This window comes from Hesperophylax consimilis, chromosome 14 (assembly GCF_061612785.1).
Source record: "Hesperophylax consimilis isolate HC1 chromosome 14, BYU_Hcon_1.0, whole genome shotgun sequence".
Classification (NCBI taxonomy): domain Eukaryota; kingdom Metazoa; phylum Arthropoda; class Insecta; order Trichoptera; family Limnephilidae; genus Hesperophylax; species Hesperophylax consimilis.
The window spans coordinates 32,144,729-32,169,668 of NC_142849.1; the positions used below are offsets into that span (position 1 = coordinate 32,144,729).

At 32.5% G+C, this 24,940-nt stretch overlaps 1 protein-coding gene across 3 annotated transcripts in view; it reads right to left on the bottom strand.

Annotated features, from left to right (window-relative positions):
- Nucleotides 1-1,070: 1,070 nt before the first annotated feature.
- LOC149418199 (uncharacterized) overlaps nucleotides 1,071-24,940 on the bottom strand; it is a 36,811-nt gene continuing 12,941 nt past the window's right edge. For all 3 annotated transcript variants that reach the window (XM_089639365.1, XM_089639364.1, XM_089639363.1), the window contains 5 exons: nucleotides 12,596-12,631; nucleotides 11,586-11,743; nucleotides 6,349-6,464; nucleotides 3,805-3,904; nucleotides 1,071-1,409 (listed from right to left, as the gene is read on the bottom strand). In XM_089639365.1, coding sequence (XP_089495491.1) covers nucleotides 1,383-1,409; nucleotides 3,805-3,904; nucleotides 6,349-6,464; nucleotides 11,586-11,743; nucleotides 12,596-12,631 — 437 coding nt within the window. In that variant the 3' untranslated portion in view covers nucleotides 1,071-1,382. The remainder of the gene's footprint in view (nucleotides 1,410-3,804; nucleotides 3,905-6,348; nucleotides 6,465-11,585; nucleotides 11,744-12,595; nucleotides 12,632-24,940) is intronic.

The window sequence follows — 24,940 nt, forward strand, 5'->3', positions numbered from 1 at the left end:
AAATAGCCCCCTATTTCGGTAGGTGTCCCTTTTGAAGCTGTCATTTTTTGACATTTGACAAGAAGAAACTACGTCATTAATAAAAATTGAACAATAAACGCTTCAACAACACAATGAAATTATTAAAATTCACAAATGCAAAATTAATCAAATGCAAATCATCTTGAGTGATAAGGCCCATTTCCACCTCGGTGGCTTCGTCAACAAGCAAAATTGACGCATCTGGGGCTCAGAAAACCCAAGAGTTATTGTTAAAAAGCCCCTCTGTCCTCAACGTGTGACTGTTTGGTGCGGTTTATGGTCCGGCGGAGTCATTGGACCTTACTTTTTCGAAAATGAGGCTGGAGCAACAGTTACGGTGAATGGATCTCTATCGAGAGATGATTAATGATTTTTTATCTCCGGAATTGGATGGTATTGATCTGGACAACGTTTACTTTCAACAAGACGGTGCTTCCTGCCACACAAGCAACGAAACCATTGATCTTTTACGATTGAATATCAAAATAACACCTCTTATTGGAAAACCCTACATATTAAAAAATATATTTAAAAATTATGTAGGTTCCGATGCAGGCACAATTGGAGCAGTCCGCTCCGGGCGCCGGCTTGCCAAAGAACCAGGTCGCAGATAATACCTAATACAGGGCCCTTGAGGTTTTTACCAGCGCCAGGTGCCGTTCGGCACAAGGCCGGCCCGATGTAGGTCTTAATTACATCCTGAAATGGTTGATACTTGGATGTTGGTTGATCCTGGGTTCGATTCCTAGTTGAGAAAATTAACTTTTTTTATTTTTCTGTGTTTTTTTCTGTTTCATTTTCATTTCAAAAAAATCGTCAATTTCAACACCGCCTATTGATGAAAACTGAAACCAAATTCCACCAAAGAATCAAACCATTTTTCACGAGTTTCAATAAATTGAAATTGTCTCTTGTAGCATCATGAATTTTCTATAATGCGGAATATTTATTTATTCATTCAATATTACATGTTACCAGACTTATATCGAACATTATCAAATATTACAATATTTTCTTAATCACAAATATAAATTATTCATTTGAAGCTTTGTAGAATTTCAAACATAGATATTTGATTTTATCAAAATTACATTATTATGGAGGACCACTAAAAAAAGGACAAATGAGTTAGTACCAAATCAATATAGCAAGAAACAGTTTTAGTTATAACGATCAAATGCGTAATATTAAACCCAGCCATTTGTTTTAATATTACATTGTTTAATATTTTATTTCGCAAAAATCCTAACAAGATACATTTATCTCAATCTTTTAATTAGTCATTTTTTTGCAATTTAAATGAAATGGAAAACGTTATGAAAACCCGGAAATCATAAGTCAGAAGATTAAATTAACGTTGTCTATTGTACTCCAGCGCTGTTGTCCTTCTGAAAAGAAAAAAATCACCTTTTTTAAATTGAGTTTCGCTGTAATAACTGTTCACAATACCTATATTACGTGATGACATAAAAGTGAAAGTATGTATTTTTACAAAATTGGTAGAAATTTAAAAATCAATACATAAAAAGTTTTCGATTTTATGATAAAACGTGACAAACAAGGTTGTTTGCGGCTTTTTGCGTCGTGGTGATCATTTGACGGCCGTATTACGTGCGTTTGAACGGGATTTAAAAATTCATACAATTTCAAAGCTGATTTTTAATTTCCGTGAAAGTTCTATTCAAATTCTGTTATTATTTCAATTTTTTAAAACGACTGGCCAATAATGATATAAAACAGAACTTGAATAGAACCTTTACATAACTTTAAAATGAAATAGACACATAATTTGGTTGCCTTCGTAGATATCACCATGTTATAAATTTGTTTAGAATAGATTCTAGACTGGCGCTCATTTGGTGGTGTCTTATTTTTATGATGCTTAGTTAATATAATTAACAAATAAATGTCGTTGCCAACTTTCATATTACGTTTGTGCTTACAAGTAGCCAACCACCCCTGTTATTACTAAATGTGAGTCCTTGCTCTTGTATTAAAATTTTAATTAAATATATAACATATTATATATATCTCAATTGATATTCCGCGTTGTCATTTTAATTCCCATGATATTGCTGCAAGCTATGGTGGATCACTTCATTGGAATACGGTAAGATAAATGCTATGCGATGACAATCAACGTTACAAGCTTCTAATTTTGATGATTTGTTCAAGTTTTATGAAACAACCCGTCCTTGGACAGATAAAATCATCGAGTTATATAAATAAAGTATATATTCCACTAAAACACAATGATCTAAAGAAATCTTTCTCAAAGTGGGGCGATATCGCCCCTGTGTGGGCGCTGGAGGGTTTCAGGGTGGCAGTAAAAGGCTCAAAGAAAATTAGGGGGCGTTAAGGAAATCTAGATAACCGACGGCAGAAAAATTGTATATTTAAAACTCTGATGGAATCTAGCCGAATTAAATAAAAATAGTTTGTTTCACTTCATTATAACAATGATATATTGTATGAACGTGAATGCATTTGTGTGAACGTGGATTTAGTGCTGTGGCAACGTTGCTAACTAAGAAGAGAAATGGGTCGCAAGTTACTGAACGCGGTGACTTACAGCTGTTTTTAATTGAATTCGAGCCTGATATCAACAAACTCATCGAAATGCATCAGATTCTTCCTTCATTTTAGATAAGTTTTATATTCAAAGCCTTCTTTTACTGTTCATAAAAACACTCGATAATTCAGTGTGAGTTTTATTTCCTCTCAATGAAACATTCCTTGATCTCAGTAATAGGGAATGGGTCGCATCTTGTCTATCCTATCCGTATAAAAACGCATGTTTTAAATAACATTTGTAATAACTGTGTTTAAGATACGCAGTATAAAAATATTGGGGGCACTAGATTTTTTTTAAATCAAGTGGGCGGTGGTCGAAATAATTTAAAGGATTTTTTTAATTATTGTATTGTTTAAATATGAATAAAGGTTGTAAGGAAGATGTTTGCCAATTTATAATGGAGTTCTATATAATAATACCCTAGACACGGCATCCCAAAAGATGACATAGGCCCTGAGGGTAATTATTTGTTTGAGGGTCCGCTGAGTGGGGTTAATGCAAACAAAAAAATATTCTTAATAGATTAGTAATAATAATCAGTTAATTATGTTCTGGAACTTATGATCCATGTAAATTTTAATCAAGTTTATCATGTATGTGCGAGAATTATCTATGTAAACTGTAATCAAGATTAACATGTATGTACGATAATTATCTATGTAAACTGTAATCAAGTTTAACATGTATGTACGATAATTATCTATGTAAACTGTAATCAAGTTTAACATGTATGTACGAGAATTATCTATGTAAACTGTTATCAAGTTTAACATGTATGTACGAGAATTATCTATGTAAAATGTAATCAAATTTAACATGTTTGTACGAGAATTATCTTTGCAAACTGTAATCAAGTTTAACATGTATGTACGAGAATTATCTATGTAAACTGTTATCAAGTTTAACATGTATGTACGAGAATTATCTATGTAAACTGTAATCAAATTTAACACGTATGTACGAGAATTATCTATGTAAACTGTAATCAAGTTTAACATGTATGTACGAGAATTATCTATGTAAACTTTTATCAAATTTAACATGTATGTTCGAGAATTATCTATGTAAACTGTAATCAAGTTTTACATCTATGTACGAGAATTATCTATGTAAACTGTTATCAAGTTTATGTATGTACGAGAATTTGAATAAATAAATTAATTACATAGGTAATTATGTTTTATATACTAAAATATAGCTTAGTTTACCAGTCCTTGCAGGTAGTTAGCTTTTTCCAGCCTATTGTCGTCCATATACATCATGTCCAGTGGGCTTTTGTCTTCAGGCTGGTCCTCAATGTTTTCGGATCTGAAAACATGAAATGATATGATGTGTTCATCATGAAAGTCTTAGCATTAAGCATCACGTTGAAAGGGAGAGGTGTATCAGGAAAGAGGCGAATTTATTTTACATGCTTGTTTCACACAATCGCTGTGGAACTGTATACTGAGTTCTACTAAATAGAAATATTTATTTTATTTTTTTAAAGTCCATTAATAATTTAACTATAAATTTGTCGGTGAATATAAAATAAACAAATTAAGCTCCATTTACAATAAAAAATGTTATGGTTACAGATTGGGAAGTAAACTTTATTTTATAGTGATTTGTTTTTAGGGTATTATGGCGTGTTGCGCCAAATCCTTCTTTAGCCAACGTTTATGACAGCATTGCAGTGGCAATTGTAGTGGACGCTGTAATATTGTCCGAAACGTTGGCTAAAGTAGGAGGTAGCGCAACGCGGCATAATACCCCCAAAACAAATCAATTTAATACTTTTGGCCGTGGAAATCTCAAATCATACCTAAATTTTATTTGATTGCTCTCAGTACCGCCCTTGTGTAAGACCACCATTCAGAATTGAGTCGTTGCTTGAAATGGCTTTAGCTGTGATTGATGACAAGATCTGAATAGCCAGGTACTCTTCCACCATCTTATTTCCCATCTCCTTCCCCACCTCACTATCTTCAGTCTCACTACATACGCCAATTGGGAATGTCATAGTCTCTCTTAGGACTTTTGTGCGGGATTAACGTTAAAAACGGATGCAAGTAGATATTAAATGTAACCTTATTACGTAATGTAAGTAATATACTAACATTCATATTATTTGATTTAAGTAGATACATTGTAAGGTTAATTTGATTTTAAACATTGACGCTCTAAATGTAAAGGGAGCCAAGCCACAAATTTGGCGGTAATGAGTTAAATACACCAAAGCGTTTTAAAACCATCAAAGATGCAAGCATAAGAGGCCCGACTCTTTTGACCATCGAACCAGTGTGCTATATACAGTGAGATATATCACATCTTCATTAAATTCGTTGACCACATTTACGTGCCCGCTCCATTCATTCCCCGGCGGGATTGGTGAGGTTCACAAGATGACGCCTGAGGCCCTAGAATGGCTCGCAGACCTAGATGTCCCCCTTGAATACTGAATATTTTCAATTCAGTTAATATAAGTTTGGTATTAAGGATTCCAAATCAAAATGATATATGAGTTCTTACGTGAGCCATATACAATAGGTCAAGTGTAAAAAGGTTTATTGAATGATTTTTTAGCAATTTAATACTTTCATACATCCCTTTAATGACCATAGGCTTTAATAGTACACAACTGCTGATTCTGTGTGTAACATAATTGTACCCCACTGTTGGAATTGCACCCCTCCGGCATCAGGCACTTCTGGTCTGAAGTCCAAAAATACTAGAAAAAAACCCGTGATTCTGTGCAGAAACGAGCTGTCCGTTTGATAAATTCTTCTGTCTTAACAAACGGATTGCAATATTTACAGCATAGTTGTTTGGCTGAAACGCTGTTCTTGTTCTTCTGGTATTTAAATGAAATGTGCTCCGAGTAACTAGGGTCATTGATCCCTTCGGCACAGGAACATTTTCGGAAAACACACTAAACGCGCACCCAACACTTGAACAGCTCGCCTGTTGTCATAGAGCTACAATTAGAGGCGCTACTGCTTACTAATATCTCGTCAAAATTTGTTCCACTATTATAACACGATAAGCGGTGCGCGTAGACCGGAATCAGTTGTTTTAGTTAGAGCGTTGGGAGAGTTAGAGGTCAAAAATCGGAACCTATTGTTTCGCTTTATGTCTCATCTAAATATAATACATCAATGGCTGTGGTACGACTTGCCGGCCTCTGTTTTTCCTTCCTCTATGATAAAAATTATGATAAAAAACAAACCTCATTATTATTATTTTTTTATAAAGCAGTCACTTTGTAGTTTAACATATTAATTGAAATAAAACAATAACTCTGTTTGTAACCACGATTATCTTTTTTAAAGCTGTTTCCCTTAATAATAGCATCTTCAATAGAAGATGCGAAACCAGTCGTTATTAAAAAAATTATAATAAATAGATTGTGGTTGCAAACAAAGTTATTGTTTTATTTCAATTATTATTGTTTTTCATCCATTATAAAATGCAGAGCGAAGAACATTGAGTATAGGCTTTTTCAAACAGTTAAATTGATATTTTTACTCCATAGCTCATGATGCCATTAATAAATGATCTTTATTTTGAAATTCCAGACAAAATATTGTAAAAATGTAAACATACTAAATCTCACCTTTGGTGAGTTTTTGCTGAGACAAACAGACGGGTTGACTGTTTTACAGTTAGTTAATGTTTTGTTGACTCATGTTAAGAGTCGTATTCATTGAAAATTTCTTAAGAAAAAATATTAAATTATTCATCAATTATATAAATGCAATGTATTGACTTACGAGTTAATTCTGCCAGAAACGTAGTCTCTCCTTTCATCTTCCATATCAGAGTTTTCTTTCAGGGCACGCCGGTGTTGGAACATCTCGGCGTCATTACTGCCATCTAGCGCCTGACGCTGAAACCAAGAAAACTCCATTAAAAAAGATTTCCTACCGCTGGGTAAGAAATAGCTTTCATTTTTCCCCGATAGGTGGAAGTAAGTTCATACATAATTCGTCAATATTTTTAGGCCATCTTGATTTAATTCTTGGACAGTGCCAGCAGTGAAAATAGTAAGCTTTCTATTTAATACATATATTCTTAGAAAATGACATTTGGCCGCAACAGTCATACCAAAATATATATTTTTTTTGTTTGTCTCGAATTGGAATACAATAATTTAGTCCTGACTTATTCCATTTTATAACGAAATATTTCCTGTAATCAGACAATGTTGGAATAACAACTTTTTCTCATAAAAAACGGTTTAAAAATAATTAAAGAACTCTCCTTGTACAGTTGTAAAAACTGGTGTATTATCAAAGTGAGTTTTGTAAAAATATCCCTTAGTGATTCTTAAATGTTATTGTTTTAGGTTAATTCGTTTTCCAGTAAGAATAAGACAGAAATATGAATGTCAAAGGTATATTTGAACTCGGATTTATCTTAAAAAAAACATTTGCAACTCCGGTTATATAGAAGAAATACTAGGAAATTGAAACAGAAAGTGAGGGAGATAAAAACAGTCTAAAAATATTATATAGATCCAGTAAAATAATTTTTAATAAAAGTCAGTCAACCTTTTGAGAATTCGTAGTGAAATGCTTACAAGAAAAAAAATAGCTCGTCAGTTCTGATAAACATTTTAAAACAAAATGGAACTAGTCGCATGCGATATTAATGGACCGTGAAAATGGAGTGGCAGTGCGGCGAGTCACTACGACACAACGGAGTGACTTGCCGTACAGCAAAAGTCGATGGTGTTAATGCTAAATGAAGAAAGAAAATATATTTTCTTTATTTATTGGTGATGATTGGTGATTAATGCCTGTCTCATTGGGAAATCCTGCGTTGAAAGCAAGTGCAGTTTATAACTATTAGAAGTTGGTTACAAAAATAACAACACAAATTTTTAATTTAAAATACTCTAACTGAGAAATTGAACACACTACGCCTGGGTGGAACCTAAACGCGATGCCAACTCAGCCACTGACCGGTCTGCTTCGATGCTTGCTTGTGTTGCTTGGTTATTGGATCAATGGTGGCAGTGTTAGCTCCTACCTATGTTATAATACTATACACTTAAAGCTTGACATAGGACCGGTTTATCGGTAGATTTAATGCTCGACTTGGTTGGAATGTAAAGCTAAGAGCGTCTTGGAACAAAATTGTTTATAGTTCGGAATCCTAGATATCAGCAATATTGCACGTATTGTCTATAATTTTAAAGTACTTAGGAAAGTACTTGATTTTCTCTGCTACGTGAGTCTATGCTCCTGCGTCAGCGGGAAATCAAGAGCTTTAAAAATGTCAAATCATTTTGGTGGGCTAATTTATTGAGTTCGTTATTTGATAATACGCGAGGATTTAAATTTTATATGGTATTTTTTTGCTATATTCAATGCACTATTCACGAAATTAAGATAAACAAACTTCTGAAAACACTTTCCGGGCGTTGAAAAATTCCTTGTATAACACCTTACTTACTTACTATTTGTCTATTTTAGATTGATTATCAATTAATAACATCAACATCCCTCATCGCTCGATGAGCGTAACAGTTACAGTAACATAATGATAAAATTTTGCAATTTACGTATATTTCTGTAAGATTAGAGTACGTAAACGTCATATATGTTAAGGCTTCCCAAGCTTAAATTTGCCCAAAGAATGTTGCACATGGCGAGGATACGGACTAATTGAATTTTTGGATTGATTCAAGTTTATTTATTTATTAACGCCGATTATAGCGGCTTTTACAAAAGAATGACAAATTGTTTTACATATGAATACGGAATATACATAGATAAAAAAATATATAAATATAAAATACATAAAAGAGAACAATAGAAATAGTAGTATCGACATAAAAACTGATACTTTAAAACTGTATTTGATTATAGTCAATCTGAGAAGCGCTGACAGACAGTTTTAATTAAGTAGTGTTTGTATGAGGTTAAACTAACAATGTTTATAGGTTCATCCAAAACATATTTATTTCCAAGTACATGTAGGCGATTCATTATGGAATTGAGTTCAGCGTTAGATCCTGTATTGTTGCAATAATAGGGTAATTTGAAACGAACTGATCGACTAGGTACATGGAAACATATTAACGAAAGAAGTTCAGGGGAGTTCAACAGGTTGGTAACGATTTTAAATAAATAAAATAGGTCAAAACATATTCTTCTTTCTTTTGATGTATCGAGTCCCAATAATTGTAACAGAGAGGGGTAATTAATATTTTTGATGAATATTCCCAATTTAAAATTAATATAACGTATAAATTTATGTTGGACTCGCTCAGGGGAATTCTCATCTACACTGTAGTAAGGACTCCAAATGGTGGTGTTAAATTCTAGTTGGCTTCTAACAAGTGAAGTGAAAAGTAATTTGACAGTTTTTAAATTTTTAAAATCCTTTGAAGTCCGTAAGACAAATCCTAACATTCGCATTGCTTTACTGGTTATATTATTAATATGTTTAATGAATGTTAATTTAGTGTCAAAGGTTATACCAAGGTCTCTTATTTCATCAACAGATACTAAGGGGTGATTATTGAGAAAGTAGATGAACAACAATGGATTTTTTTTCTGTGGAATCTCATAAGTTGACATTTTTTTACATTAAGAGTTAATTTGTTTTTAAGACACCAATCGTAAAAGCTATTAATATTAGATTGAAGTGTTAGACAGTCCTTGATATTATCAATAATTCTATATATCTTCATATCATCAACGAACATTAGAATGAGAACACGGGTGAATATGTTTGTTACGTCGTTAATGAATAAATTAAAAAGTAAAGGACCAAGATGCGAACCCTGGGGTACGCCACTGGTAGCTTCGGAAATGTAGGATAAGTGATCATTAATACAGACAATTAACTGACGCCTAAGTAAGTAACTCTTAAACCAAGATAAAAGGTTTCCATTAATGCCGAGTTTCAAAAGTTTATTCATGAGGATTTTATGACAGACCTTATCAAACGCCTTACTGAAGTCGGTATATATAGAATCAACTTGTTGTTTGTTGGCATTGGCAAGTGCATTGGAAATGAAATTTTCATATAATGTTAGGTTAGTCAAAGTTGATCTGCCGGAGATAAAGCCGTGTTGACAAGTTGCGATAAAAGAGTTTACAAAGAAGCTGATTTTCCTAAGAATCAATTTATCGAAAAGTTTAGGTATAGACGATTGAATACAGATAGGCCGATAATTTTCAACAAAGGATTTATCACCAATTTTAAATACAAGAGTTAGGTAGCTAAGTTTCCATATTTTTGGAAAGTGTCCTGTGGAGAGTGACTTGTTAAACAGTATATTAAGCGGAACAGATAAACTTTGGACACAATTCTTAAGTAAGATGGAAGGAATCTTATCAGGTCTCGAGCTTGTTTTGGGTTCAAGTGATTTAATACAGACTATAATGTCTTCAATATCAATGTGTATTTGCGATAAGTGTAAATTTATATCCGAATTGAAGTACGGAATAAAGTCATCTGGAATATCAGGTTCATACACGTCCTTAAAGTAATCAGCAAACATGTTAACAATTTCATAAATTTTACTGGAGCCGTTTTGTCTGTAACGTATATTACCAGAAATACCAGCATCATTGTTTTTCATTGATTTTGTGTATTTCCAAAAGTATTTTACATCATGAAGTATCGTGTTCTCAACCGAATTAATGTAATTTTTATAACACCTTTTTGTCATTTTTTTGCAATCTCTTCTAATATTGTTGAATTCCATATATTTGGGAATTGTTCTGTGTTCTTTATATTTTTTATGTGTTTCTTTTTTAATAACAATTAACTGAATTAATTCTTGTCTGAACCATATCGGATACTTTCATACTTAATGATGAATTAGAGGAATTGTGTCGGGAATGATACTATTCAGTTGAGAGCATAGACATATGAATATTAGTAGACCTGCCCTAAGTGATTAAAAGCGTATTATCCCCACTCCCCATACCGGTTCCATTGGAGCCGGCTGGGCTCGCGTATGGCCTCAAGTGAAATTTGAAAACGTGACGTCATCATTCTTGTGCGAACTATGGTCGAGGCATCATCGGTTCATTTTACGAAATAACACGGCAAAATATTGACTTGTACTATGAAAACTTGTAAAAATAGATGTGAAAAAGAGAATAAACCCAATTGTCGTATTACATTCCATATATAAGCATTATTTTACTTTATTTTAAGCATATTCACATCGTATAATATGAATCAGTTGTTACTATCACATCGAGAAACGTCTGGACGCGAAACACAAAGCTGGTTGGTTGCTGGGAAGTAAATTATGAACATTTATAAAAGTGTCTTAACTAAATACTTAAACGAAATATTCGACTCTGAAAATAAAACCGATTTTTTTTGCCGAATTTGGAAAATTTGTTCATAACGTGGCGAGTAATTTGCGCTCCCACGTAAAAATGTCTATTCATTCAAAAGCAGATTTTACTTTTAAGAAGTAAATGGTGATATTATAATGCGAGATGCCTATTTACTGTCAGATTGATTTATCGACGAATCACAGTCAGCCTTACGCCCTTCGTTCTTCAACAGTTGATTTTACCCCTCGCCATTATCTTCTCGTCTATTAATTCCTATGTCTGTGGTTGAGAGTAAAATAGTTCTACGCTATAGTTGAGATCACCTTCCTTGAGAACAGACCAATTTACTTTGTTGAGTGCATGATTAATGTCCTGGTAATTAGCATTAATGAAATTACGACTACAATTTTTAATTAGGGGGTCACACTCTATTGTATTAGGTACTAGTATTGTAAGTGGAGGGTGGTGATTATCAATTGGGTCAAAGGATTCGGCTAACTCATAGACTTTTATATCCTCATCAGTAGAAAAAATTAAATCAAGTATCCGATTACTGCAAGTTATAAAGTTGCAAGATTATTTAAAGACAAATATAGATTTTCTGTGGTTATTTAGGTTATTTTCGCTTTAAATTATTGTCGAAAATGAGAAAATAATATCGTAATTATATAAATAAATAAAACATCAATACTTACGTTCATGGCAAGGGCGGCCAGCAGAGACAGATCCTGCTCCTTGAGCTGAGGGCGGAGCAGGCGGGAGAAGAACCAGCGGTCCCCGAGGGCGGAGAGGCGCGCCGCTTCGGAGGGCGCCAAGGGCTGCTGCGCGCGGGGGGAACTGCGCTTTCCGTGGGCTGTAAATTATTAGGAACAACAACTATTAATACAAATTTGCAAGTAGACAATTTATTTTGTTTATCTGCGTCTGAGAGGTCCTAAGTGAATTGGCGACAACCATTTCATTAAAAGCGTTATAACAAATTATTATAACCAATAATTAGTCGCCTGAAATATCCATACAAATTGAAAATATCTCCCGACTAAAAATAAATGCAGCAAAAAAAATAAAAAAATTCAAAACATCATAAAAAAATAATAAAAAATTAAAAAAAATGTAAAAATATTATAATCAGTAATTGTTGATTGAGGTACTAGTACATATTGAATTATTTAGCGGGTTTGGAATAAGCCGACGTAGTTCAGTGGTCCAGAGCACCTGACCGGACATCAAAGGGTGCGGGTTCAATTCCCGTCGGCGGCATTCATTTTTACTCGCGAGATATTTTCAATTTGTATGGATATTTCAGGCAACTAATTATTGCTTATAGTAATTTGTTATCCTTTGTGCTATAAAAAACCTCGTCTTATAAACATTAGTTTATCATTAAAATAATAATAAAAGCGTTGTAGATCACACTTTATAGATATACACACTGAAATAATGCAATATTTCCACGTCTGCAAACATTCCACCAAGAAACTCCCATCATAATACAAATTTATTACTCACACACATATTTATTTGTGATAAAAACAATTCAAACAAATATTTTCTCAAAAACTTAATAAATGGAAACAATTCCTAATTTCAACCGCACGTGTCTTAATATTTAAGTTAGCTATTCAATTTTCTTTTATGTTAACTCTTACACAGCATCTAATTAAAAACAATGCCAATGTAATTAATTATTTTCGTTTATAGTTACCTCCCCAGCAAGAGTGCCCATAACTGAGGCAGGATCCTGAAAAATAAATAAGTTTCATTTATAATAATGCTCGTTTAAACAGTGATTATGTAGGAACTTAGCAAAGATTTAATACAATTATTTTACAAAACAGTAAGGTTATTGGTATTTTTAGGCAACGTAACTAGTAACTAACAGTTTTATGGTGAAAATCAGCATTAAGTTCACTAAACGGGCTCCGGTAAAATGTAAATACTCTATAATATTTCTACGCAAACACATTGAAATTTTTCAAAAACACACCATGAATTGACTATGCAAGTAGTTCAAATAAAAATAAAGTTAACAAGGAAAAATGACTCTTGCTAATATTTAAGGAATCTTTTCAACTTATTGGTAATTCCGGTTAAAAACGGGACTTGCTGGCCTTTCGTACGAATTAACAGGTTTCCTGATAAACTTGTAGTAAATTACGAATATATTATCTCTAGGCAAATTGCTTTTCATTTGCCGTAAGGCCTGCAATCGCGTTTTTAAGCGGAATTACCAATAATTTGAAGAGATTCTTAATAATTTAACAAAAGTCTTTTTTCTCCTCATGACATCCGTCGAATTGTCCTTAGAATTAAAATCATCAATAATAAGGGATCTTACATGCAAGATTCTCTATATCCTAAGACTGTTTTTAAGCGCATGTTAGTTCGTGTTTCATTACCAAATTAATTTGTTAATTACTAACATTAGTCAGTAATTAATATTAGTTCAATTATGTTGTGGAACTTAAGATGTCAAGTACTATAAGAAAACGTTACGACCAGCCATAATGTACACTTATGTTCATTAAAGCTAAATCAACCATTAACCATTACGTATATTATTACCAATAATATATTGATTCCAAACCTATTCCACTCGTATCGTGAAATATAACTATTTACGGGTGACCGGATAACTCATCAAATTGATAATTCATCACATCTTTAAAAAGGTATAAATAAAGTGATAAAACAAAAACTTTATTAACTGGGTTAAGTAGGTTAGGTTAGGTTAGGTTAGGTTTAAATATTTTTTTTCATCGTTTCTAATCACTTTATATCACTTTTTAAAAGTGTGTTGGATTGTCACTGTGTTGAGTTATCATGGAACCCTATTTACGATAGACTTTCCAAATGTATTAATACATATCCAAAAACACAACATTAACATTGGTACAACATACAATATCCTGCACTAATTATTTACAATAGAATATACTGTAATTACCGTGTAGTGGTAACATCAAGTAAAAAATTAGATAAAACCAACACCAGTTACAACCCTTATGCCCTACAATACAAATGTTTATTTGTTATCGAAGAAAGCAAACCCTTTGTGGCTTGACATTATACAAATTAAAAAGTTATTTACTTAAAACCACTTTATTTGAGTTATTATTCACTTCAACCGTTTTCGGTTGATCTTAACCTTCATCGGGACAGTAAAAATATAAACTTAATATGTTTATTGTCCTGATGAAGGTTGAGATCAACCTTCATCAGGACAATAAAATATAAACTTAATATGTTTATTGTCCTGATAAAGGTTGAGATCAACCTTCATCAGGACAATAAAATATAAACTTAATATGTTTATTGTCCTGATAAAGGTTGAGATCAACCTTCATCAGGACAATAAAATATAAACTTAATATGTTTATTGTCCTGATGAAGGTTGAGATCAACCAAAACCAGTCCACGCGCATAACTCAAATAAAGTGTCTTAAACAAAGAACTTTATCAGTTGTTTATTTGTTAATAAAAATAAACAATACTTGACAGTAAATACGAAATTCTCTACATTTTTTTTGTAAATAATATCCTGATGAAGTGATGGAATATTATGATAGACGTTTTATTATATTTTCTGCTGCGATGAACAGCTGAGACCACACATAAGAAAGGGAATTGAGTGACAAAACAATTTTATTAATAACATAGGAATTTTTTTAGGCTTTAACTAAAAATTGAGATATTTGGGTAAAAATTATTAGTCAGGCGTAAATTGTGTATATTCTTGGAAGGAAAATATATACAATGAAAAAGAATATAAATACAATGTTGTAAGTTGTTAAAGCTTGTGTTATGTTTGTCTTCTAGAGATACTGCTTTATAATCATCCTCTAATATTTTAACATACATAAGCTTAATTAAAATAATAAACTAACTTATAAAAAAAATTTACCTAATTTATAGTGAATACACAAAACCATGTACAATGTGACCTAAAAACGGAGTGCCCAAGAAAGTTCACATTCTTTTAGAATTTTGTAAAAACATATAATTTTTTTTTTTAAATGAATAAAGTTATTTTAGCTCTCTTTACTCGTTTTGCGCTTCTTCCCTATTTAAAACACGACAAAAGCAACATCCCCTAAATGTCAAGCAGTCATGAACATCTCAATGAATGAAACCATCTCGTAAGAAAAATCTTTTGTCTTGTTGAAAAAAACGTCAGCGTCGTCTTGTATCCTGTATGACCTATGTTTGTATTCTTTGTTTGATATTTCGTGGTGACCAAAGAGAGAACGCATTATGTCAACGTGAATAGATACACACTGCACTGTTCATATTTTATACCTTAACATAATATCGACCCTGATGTGGGACAACGATGCAGGAACATGAATTAGGAACTAGTAGATAAGAAACCGCTGCCACGGATTGAAAACTTTGACTGTTCTTTTTTAAAATAACAGAGGGCGCCACTTCCGTTTACAACAATCCTAAGCTGTACTGTCATTAAATAATAATACTATCAGATGAAATCCTTGTGTCGTAAAGGCGTGGGAAAAGCGTGTAAATAGGTCTCTCCGAATTACAACTAGATAATAATAATAATAATAATTGGATAATTTGTGTAGCGCCGTTTTTGTGAAAAATCACCTCAAGGGCGCTTTTCAATTTTTAACGAGTTTGTAGGTTGTATCTAATTTTATTATTTACAAACAGATACGGAAAACAGAAAACAGAAAGTTTACGGCTTTGCACGCAGATACATAATTTTAAATTTGCTATTTTACACTCCATTACTATTGAAAGTATTTGTATTAGCAGATATTTATTATAAGACTGGAGATTTTAGGGCTCTTCAGGATTACCTTCAAAATCTTTAATTTTTCACACATTTATATATTTACTATGTCTTGGTTTGTGAAGGTGAAAGGTTTATGACCTTATGGATATGACGATCAAAAAAGGTTTATGACCTTATGGATATGACTGTCAAAAAAGGTTTATGGCCTTATGGATATGACGGTAAAAAAGGTTTATGACCTTATGGATATGACGGTCAAAAAAGGTTTTCGACCTTATGGATATGACTGTCAAAAAGGGTTTATGACCTTATGGATATGACGGTCAAAAAAGGTTTATGACCTTATGGATATGACTGTCAAAAAAGGTTTATGACCTTATGGATATGACGGTCAAAAAAGGAGAGTTTTAAGTTTAGATAAAATTGGAAACATACTTTTTTTGAACGCGAGGTCAACTGTTCACAGAACTACTTGTAATAATGTTTCTGTTAATAATAATAGTATTTTTAACTTCCGTTTTTTAGTAAATCAATTGGGTAGTTGAGAGGGGTCGTGGAAAAGAACCGAATGACAGCCTACATAATATACGATTAATTAATGTGAATAAATCAATCTGCCTACGTCTGCAAAGATATGGTGTGACAAGATAAGTTAGTAAATAACTGCTAGGATTACGCTGACATGTGTTTTATTTGAAGGTTGTTGGAATGTAAGCAAAAATATGATTATAATACCATTCACAATAAAAGAAGACGAGGAAGTTAAAGGTATGAGGGGTGGGTATGAATCCATCCCTTCTACTGGTGCAAGATATTCATGAGGCTGAATCAAGGAGTCACGAGAGTTCGGACAGAGGGGTCAATGGGTTTTCTTCGACCGGCCTCTTCCAATCCTACCTAGACGCATCCACCACCAAGACCTGGATAAACCTTACCAAATGAACTCCGGCACCTTTGCTAAGTCATCAAACTACTTAGAGTGACCTATGACGTTATTGACGTATGTGTTATTCAGTTAATGATTCACTGGGCGGAAGTACAAATAGAACCTTCTTGTTAAAACGGCCCTGCACTGAGAACCTTACTGACATAAAATATTGCTAACTTAATAAGAATCTCTTCAAATCAATCGTATTCGTGTCAAAATGGGACTGCAGGCCTTAAACAAATGAATTGACAGGCTATAAACTATATATGGCGATGTCAGAACACGTTTTCATCAAAATTCTAATATTTTCGCATTGTGTATTATCAAGACAAACGCAGTGGCATAAAAAAATGTTCCACTATACATTGAATGTACTAATATTTCATTAGGAAACGACATGCTATCCCGTTTTTACCAGGCTTTTAATGAATCAGCAATATTGATTTTTCCCCGTGTGCCTTATGCCTAATATGTAACGGATATACCAACATTATAAAAATGTGTTTTATATTGAGCCGGCTAAAAATTTCTCTTCCCATTTCATTTTATCAAATACAAATCGACTCATCGAATTCTTCATCAAACACTCAGCAATTTTATAGCACATCGTCTGCTTTTGCACCGTCAAAAAATACCAACTGTAAATAACTTTTCTGTCAACATGTTTCGTGATGTACGCATTACAAATTATTAATCGAAAATAATCCTTGAAAACACTCGAGTGTTTACCTAACGACACAGCTTAATTCGTATGCGAGCTTTTTTTCGAAATGTGTTTGAATCAATCAGCTCCATCAGCAAAAAAAGTTTATTTACGTAAATCTCAAGTCAACCATAGCAGTTATTCGTCTCAGTGAGAGCATTGATTCTGTGTACGAATGTGAAGATTATATATATATATTTTTTTTATTGTACAACAGAACATTCGTTCCAGTTACAGTACAATTTTACAAACAGTATAATTTTACATCATATCAGCATTTGGGTAAGTGACTCTTCAATAATTGTTTTAGGTCGTTTAAAGAACAGTCATTTACATCCAAATTCTTTGCTGGTTCGTTCAACAGCACCACACCCCTCGTCATGCTATGCTTTGCCAGGACGTCGGTTTTGCCTTTTGGTACTCTAAATAAGTCATGGTATCGACTTCGGCTGTAGTGGTCTGGTACATAAATATTGTTATATCAACATGTTATACCAAACAGTAAATAATTTTGGCGCGCAACCAATATCTATATATGCTCGTATAACTAATTTTATTTTTTAATTAAATAACTATCTTAAATATCAGTCAGGAGAAAATGGCTTTAAAAGTTCGAACCCTTGCATTTGAGTAAAAGTCTTGCATTTGAGTAGGTAAAATTTAGTTTTTTTTCGAAAATGCTACTTTACTGAATTTTACCAATAAATCCTCTTCAGACCATAATTCTTAATACGTACCCAGAATTTCAGTCCGTTTGGCGGAATAGAGCTGGAAAAAATGGCTTCCAGAGTTCTATTACAAAGCAAAAAAAAACTTTTTCGTTGTACCGAAAACACTCCGACAGAGAGGTTCAGAGTCGAGATATTTGCACAGTTTTTTTCTGTCCACAAGGGAAGTCAATACAACGATTATCATCCCTTATTCTTATCAATTATCCTCTAGACTTGTATCATTAAAAAAAATTAAAACTGGCATGTTAGACGGTGAATTTTTTTATTGCCTTTTAGTTTTCCTTGTTGAATTGAAAGCTCGGTAGTATAATTGCAAAATTCCAATTAATAAAGTGGTGAGTCGAGGTCAAATCTTTTTTCATAATTTAACGTAGATAAAGTTGTTGGAAAAGGGCCGATAACGTTCATAAATCATTACTTATTCATTTCTGTATAATATATTAAGAAAATTATAACGTTAAAGTATAAATATTTCAATTATAAAGACAGTACTGTTAGCGTTTCTTAAATAAAAACTTGAAAAGGATAAGGTCTATGCCTTGCACCCAGGACCTTCGCCTCTCCGGGGCCCTGCTTCTGATTTTTGTGTTTTAAATTTTCGTTTAAAATCGGTAATATTGTGTTTAAAATTAGATATTAAAATTTACTTGGTCTTACTCCTTAAAAATTTTAAAAATTAATATTCATCTTACGGTTGCAGAAAAGTCAATATATGTTGCACATAAAAAGGTTATATTTATCCAATACACTATCTAGATTGCATTTAGTTCGTAAATATAGCAGCCGGTAAAAATGTGAGGGGAGAAATTGAAGTTAAGTTGGTAGTTCTTATTCGAAGTATGATGCAATTAAATATGACCGAAAAAGATAGGGTTCCATTAGCTTAGTTGGTAGAGCAGCGCTCCGGCAAGGCGAAGGTCCTTTGTTCAAGTCCAAGATGCGACATTATCTTTTTCGGTTTCAAATTTTCATTAAATTATTCTATTTTTTACTTGAAAAACATGGTCCAAAAGTGTGGTAAAAGAAAAATAATTAGATATTCATAAAATAAAATACTTTTTTGTTTTAAAACCACGATATTTATTAATTTAAGAACCGACCGGTTTCGCTTTACTTAAGCTTTAACTTTACTTACTAGTATTAATTTGTACCCTGATGATGCTTAAGTAAAGCGAAACCGATCGGTTCTTAAATTAATAAATATCGTGGTTTTAAAACAAAAATATATTTTTTTTAATTAAATATGTCAAACCACAAAGTGATTGCTTTCTACAATAATAATTAGATTTTCATTTCAAATGCGAAACTATTTCGCTGAAAAGCGTCAGGTACGAGACCTCTAACAGTTTGTGGCAAGTTAACTGTTGTATTGGGAATCGCTAACTTAGATCTCCAGGGATAACTTACCTGTGACTTGATTGCAGAACAACCGAGCATAAGTAATCTGTTATTGCTCCGAGAATCAAGATTGCTTATCCATGACTTGGCAAATCTAAACCATGACATTGCGATCGATGTTTCGTAACAGTCATGGCACAAAAGGCATATTGAAATTAATCGAAAATTAATTTCAATATTCTTCTAAAAACGAAAGCATTATCTCAGTTCCATAATTAATAATACGTCCAACTCCCACTGAACCAGAGGCAATATCAACTCAACTCTAGCCGCTATCGGGAGTTAGTGTAGCGTATTGGCTTTGACATTCCTTTCAATGGCGGCAAATTGAAATTATTTGGTACTTGGTGACGGTGTTTTGGGTTTCTAAATTGTATTTTGATCAATATTTATAAAAAAAGTAAGTAAAATTGTTCAAAAACGTAGGTTACGTGGTTCAGTTTCAAACAAATTTAATGACAAAAACACTAAAAAAAACGTTAACAGATTGTAAGTCGGTGAAATTATTTCGTTAAATACTATCAAATAAATGTTCTTGATTGTGCATTATACCTTATAATTATAACATTTTTAGGTTAATTCAGCAAAGCTGTTTTAGTTCCATTCTGTGTTCAAGTTGAAGTTATAAATCATTGGCAATGTTGAAGTTGAAACATTTTCTAATTTTTATATGTGGTACCTAACAAGCCTCTGTCTGCAGTGTGAAGGTAGGCGAGCTATGTCGCCACCCAGTTGGGCTGCGTTGTGAGGCGGGCTTAGGTAGGGGCTGTAGCATTTATTATTATGTGTCTTGAACAGTCCTGAATTAAATTTAATAGGAAAAACTGAATTTTGTATTATTTTTTTACTATCGAATATATTAAATATATTGATAAATAATATTATTTTTTATATATTTTTTATACATTAATAATTTATCTGTAAAATGTATACGTATTTCGTTACTTTAATTTAATGTGTGAGCAAAAAAAGTAGTTAGGTCGTATGAGGGTTATCTAATTTAATATTTTATTTCGTTAATTTATTAACGTAAGATAAAGTGTATATTTCACATAAAATCCTGGAAATAATGCAACTCATACCGTCGGTCAACCGACGACGTAGCGCTGACGAGCTGGACCGATGTACGTAGCCGGTAGTGAATCGCGTGGCAGTACCGCTCTTCATTTACCCAAATAGATATTAGTGAGCAACCAACTAACGCGTAGCACTATTACCAGCCTAAATTTTTAACCTGAAAAAAAATAAATGGCCTAAAATGATACCTAAATTTAGAATTCAAATAATATCTCTACTCTTTGAACGCAAAATACTTAAAAACTCGAAACACCGCATTCCGAATTTCTTAATTAATAATTAATTATTTTATAACATACTTTTCTTGGAAACTTGTTTTTTAGAATTGAAAAAAATCGCAAAGTATACACCGAATATTATAAAAAAACCGTGATTCTGTAAATTAACATGTTATGTGTATGCAAAAAATTCACAGTGTTGTTTTAAATGCTTCTTGCTCTATCTAAAATATATCATGCGTTATTAAATATTTTTGCTTACGCCTATTATTTTTTTTTAAATTTAGCGCTCTCCCTCTAAAATTCGTATTTACATATTTCCCTTTCAAACCATCGCATCGTCTTCTTCTTTTTGAACGCTTACTAAAAAATTATAAACCATGGATATAAAATGAGCCACTTACACGAGAAATCAATGTGGAATCATCGTAAGATTCTGTAGGATCTGTACTAATCGTGTGGTGAAAAGTATTCGTAATGACAGAATACCTAAATCCATGATCTAGTGGCTCTCTCAGTTGAAACGACCTATATGCAGACTGAGGAAAATGTGGAGTAGTAGCATTGGTATTTAATTTGGATTAGAAAATATTCTATTAGACGATATATGAATGTGAATGAGGCAAGAAGTGTGTGCCAAGACCGAGTTGTTTGGCAGTCCATCGTCTCTGCCTGCCCCTGCGAGGAAACGGTTATAGTTAGATTACGGATATTAGACGGTTAGTTAGTTAATGTCTATGAAGGCTAAATACTTCACCACAAATCTTTAGGTAGTGAAAATAGGTTGACAAAAAAACAATGCCATACGTAGTAATTCAAAATCATGTGTTTTTGGTTTGAAAATTTGGTCGCCTAGAATTTTTTCAGATGCTTTAATTAAATACTGCGAGTAGAATACATATTGGCCTTTGAAATAATCTAGTATTTTTTAGATAAGTCTTTTTATAAGCACAGAAAAAATAGTGTAAAGGCCTATGAAAACTGCTTTAAAGTTCAAAATCTCCTACTTACGAACCCATTTTCGGTTATGATTTTATTGTATAATGCGGCAATTTAAGTTACTTATAAAATGATCGAAAAAAAAATATTTATGCCTGAACATCCACAAAATAAAATAAAAGGCACTTTTTGGTCATGTTTTTTTCTTGCATAAATTAAAAGAGGCGGATGGTGTTAAGCGGGAATTTTAACCTTATCGCCATCTCCGTAAGGGTTGTTATTGATAGTGGCTCAATTTAAAATATTACACGACGTAGTGCATCGCCTTTAAGAAGTTATTTTTAAACACATCTATTTGAATTCCACTTTTGTTTTGGGTAGTGAATGAATGTACATCTTGGAAGCGGAAATTAACTCACTTTCCGACATCTGAACGAGCTGAAACTTAGCAAATAAACTCGTTGTCGATAAAAATGCACTCTGTTAAATTTCAATACTCAGTCAACCAAAAAATTAAAAGTTTTAAATTATAATTTCTTAAATAGATGTAATTATTATAGTACGAGTTATTTTTTTTACTTTCGTTCTAAAATCACTACAGATAATTACATTTATATTAAATTCAACAAATAAGTGTAAGTAATTGAATTAATTATCCGATAAGGTATAACATGAAAGCAAAAAATACTAAGTAGAAACAAATGCACAGATTATTGACACTGCACATTCCTTTCATGTAATTGTTTGATCCGTTCTTTGACGATGATTACTGCCATTTATAAATTGAAATCAGTCATTGTTATATCCAAGCTTCTACCGCGGGAAAGCTTACTGGCTGTATGTGACATTTATGTAAATATAATGGCTTTGATGTTTATTGGATTTCAAACTTCGTGTTACGTAGCACCGATTGAGAGCATGAGGCTGTTTATTTATTGTGGATTTCAGAAGACAAAGGTAAACTTTAACAAAAATAAATGCATTTAAAGGTCAACATTTTTGTATTGAATGCAGTTCTTTGTTGATTTAAAACTTTTGTTTGAATCGCAGATCAGAACAACATGATTATGTGTAACCTGGCCAAGCTTGTTTATGAAAAACAAATCCAACACAGGTTTTCATTTAACCCTTTCAGGCAGCGCGAATATTTATTTTGTGTGTAATAGAATACATTTTAAAAAATTATTTCAATTAAACCAAATAACGATAAAAATAAAGTACATAAAATATAATGATATATTATGGAATAGGTAGGCCCTCTTTCCTCGTTGAGCCCTCAGGGAACTAAGGGGGAGTGGACTCTCTCGTCATGGGGCCTTCAGAGAACCAACGGGGAATGGACTCTTTCCCCATGGGGCCTTCAGGTAACCAAGGAGGAGTGGAGAGGAGAGATGAGATCCTCTTATTTCGTGAGACCTTTAGGGAACCAAGAACGAGTGGAGAGGAGAGATAAGGCCACCTTCGTGAACTCTTCCCTTGTGGGGTCTTCACGGAACTAAAGGGGAATGGAGAGGTGAGATAAGGCTCTCTTCCCTTGTGGGGCCTTCAGGGAACCAAAGGGGATTGGAGAGGAGAAATGAGACCTGTGAATACACATTTTTTAACCAGAAAATATGGCCACATATCTAATAACAACCCTGGTGAACTTTATTAAAGGAACTGGGTTGTTGTTAAAGGATTGAGGTAAAATGAGAGATAGCACAATGGGCCTATATCCTAAGTGCTCACGGGAACTATATGCAAACCGTCTCCGCCCTATAAAAAAATGTAATAGGTATATTTTTTATAATTATATACGTACATATATAATTCATATACTGTGTTGTTGTTTAATGTATTCGTACAATGATGAAATGTATAAACCAACAAAATTTTAAACTATTGATTTCCCTAAAACAATTTTTTTTCTGTATGTTTTTCCACAATACATTTTTTGGTATAACGTTATGTTTTTCTTATATTATTTTGCTTTTTTAATTTACCTCTTAAAAAAACTTGACTAAATTTACAATTTATGTATAAAATGTGACCTTTGAACGGAGTACCCTACTAAGGTCACATTCTTTTCAACAATTGTAAAAAAATATTTTAAATAAAAATAGTTTAAAAAAATATTTAAAGTACCTACGCAAATATAAAAAAAGTTTTTCATGTGGGTTTTTCCATCACTTAGCTGAGTATTATACAATCACTTTGGCTGTAACAAATGAAAGCTCGAGGCAATAAAGATAATTTAAAAATTAATAAATAAAATCTGTAACTTACTTTAAAAACTTAATGGCGGAGATTAATTGAAACTGTAATGGTGTAGTATAGGTATATAGGCGTATATGCTTTAATCTCGTCATTACACTGTATGCTTTCCTACTATTTAAATCTTTATATATACGGTTTTAGTACGCACCTCTAACACTAACACTGTATACTTTCAAAGAACGCCACACGTAAACGCACATATTGAAAATTTAAAAAAAAATTGGGTTAAAACCTAACAATACATTAAAATATATTTGGAATCTTAAGGCGAAACTTAATGCTAAATCACTATTTCGATTAATCTTTATAACGAATCGCTGTACATTATGAATACCAAAAAATATGCCTTAGATAAATTGAAGGTTTTCCTAACGTTTCGCTTGAGTAGAATACAAATAAAATAATAAATTACTCAATAAAAAATACAAATGTAAACTACTAAAACAAATATTTTTCAATAGAATAAACGCGTAAAGGAAACAACTTTTTAAAAATACAGGATTATAGCTAAAATTATCTGTGACAGTTTCACCTGAATAACTTTTTAAGCTTTTTTACAAAATTATCTACAAAATAAATAAAAACCAGTTTTTTGCTTGAAATCGAACGATTCTAGACTCCGTATGTCAAGCAATTGTATTGCCTATTCCCTGCAACATAAGGTATACCAAGAATATACACATTTTTGGCTTGTAGCTTCCTCTTAACGACTAAGTGAAGAATCCATACACAAAAATATGCGTTGCGTGGCACTGGTGTATTGAACAGACCTACGTTTGCATTTGCCCTAGCAAATCTCTAAAATAATGTGGGAAAAAATATTAATGCAGGCCTAGAAAATTGATTTTTCCGATGGGTATATTTGAATTATTTCTGAAGAATTATTATATTAATAATATTACTAAAATCTCAGATGTTTCTAAACGAATACCTCGGGAAATTACTAATTAAATTACCATAGCTTATAACCCCTTTAAACTATGTTAAGGCACTATTTTTCTTAAGATTAAATATAAATTAATTACATACGTAAGTATCGATCAA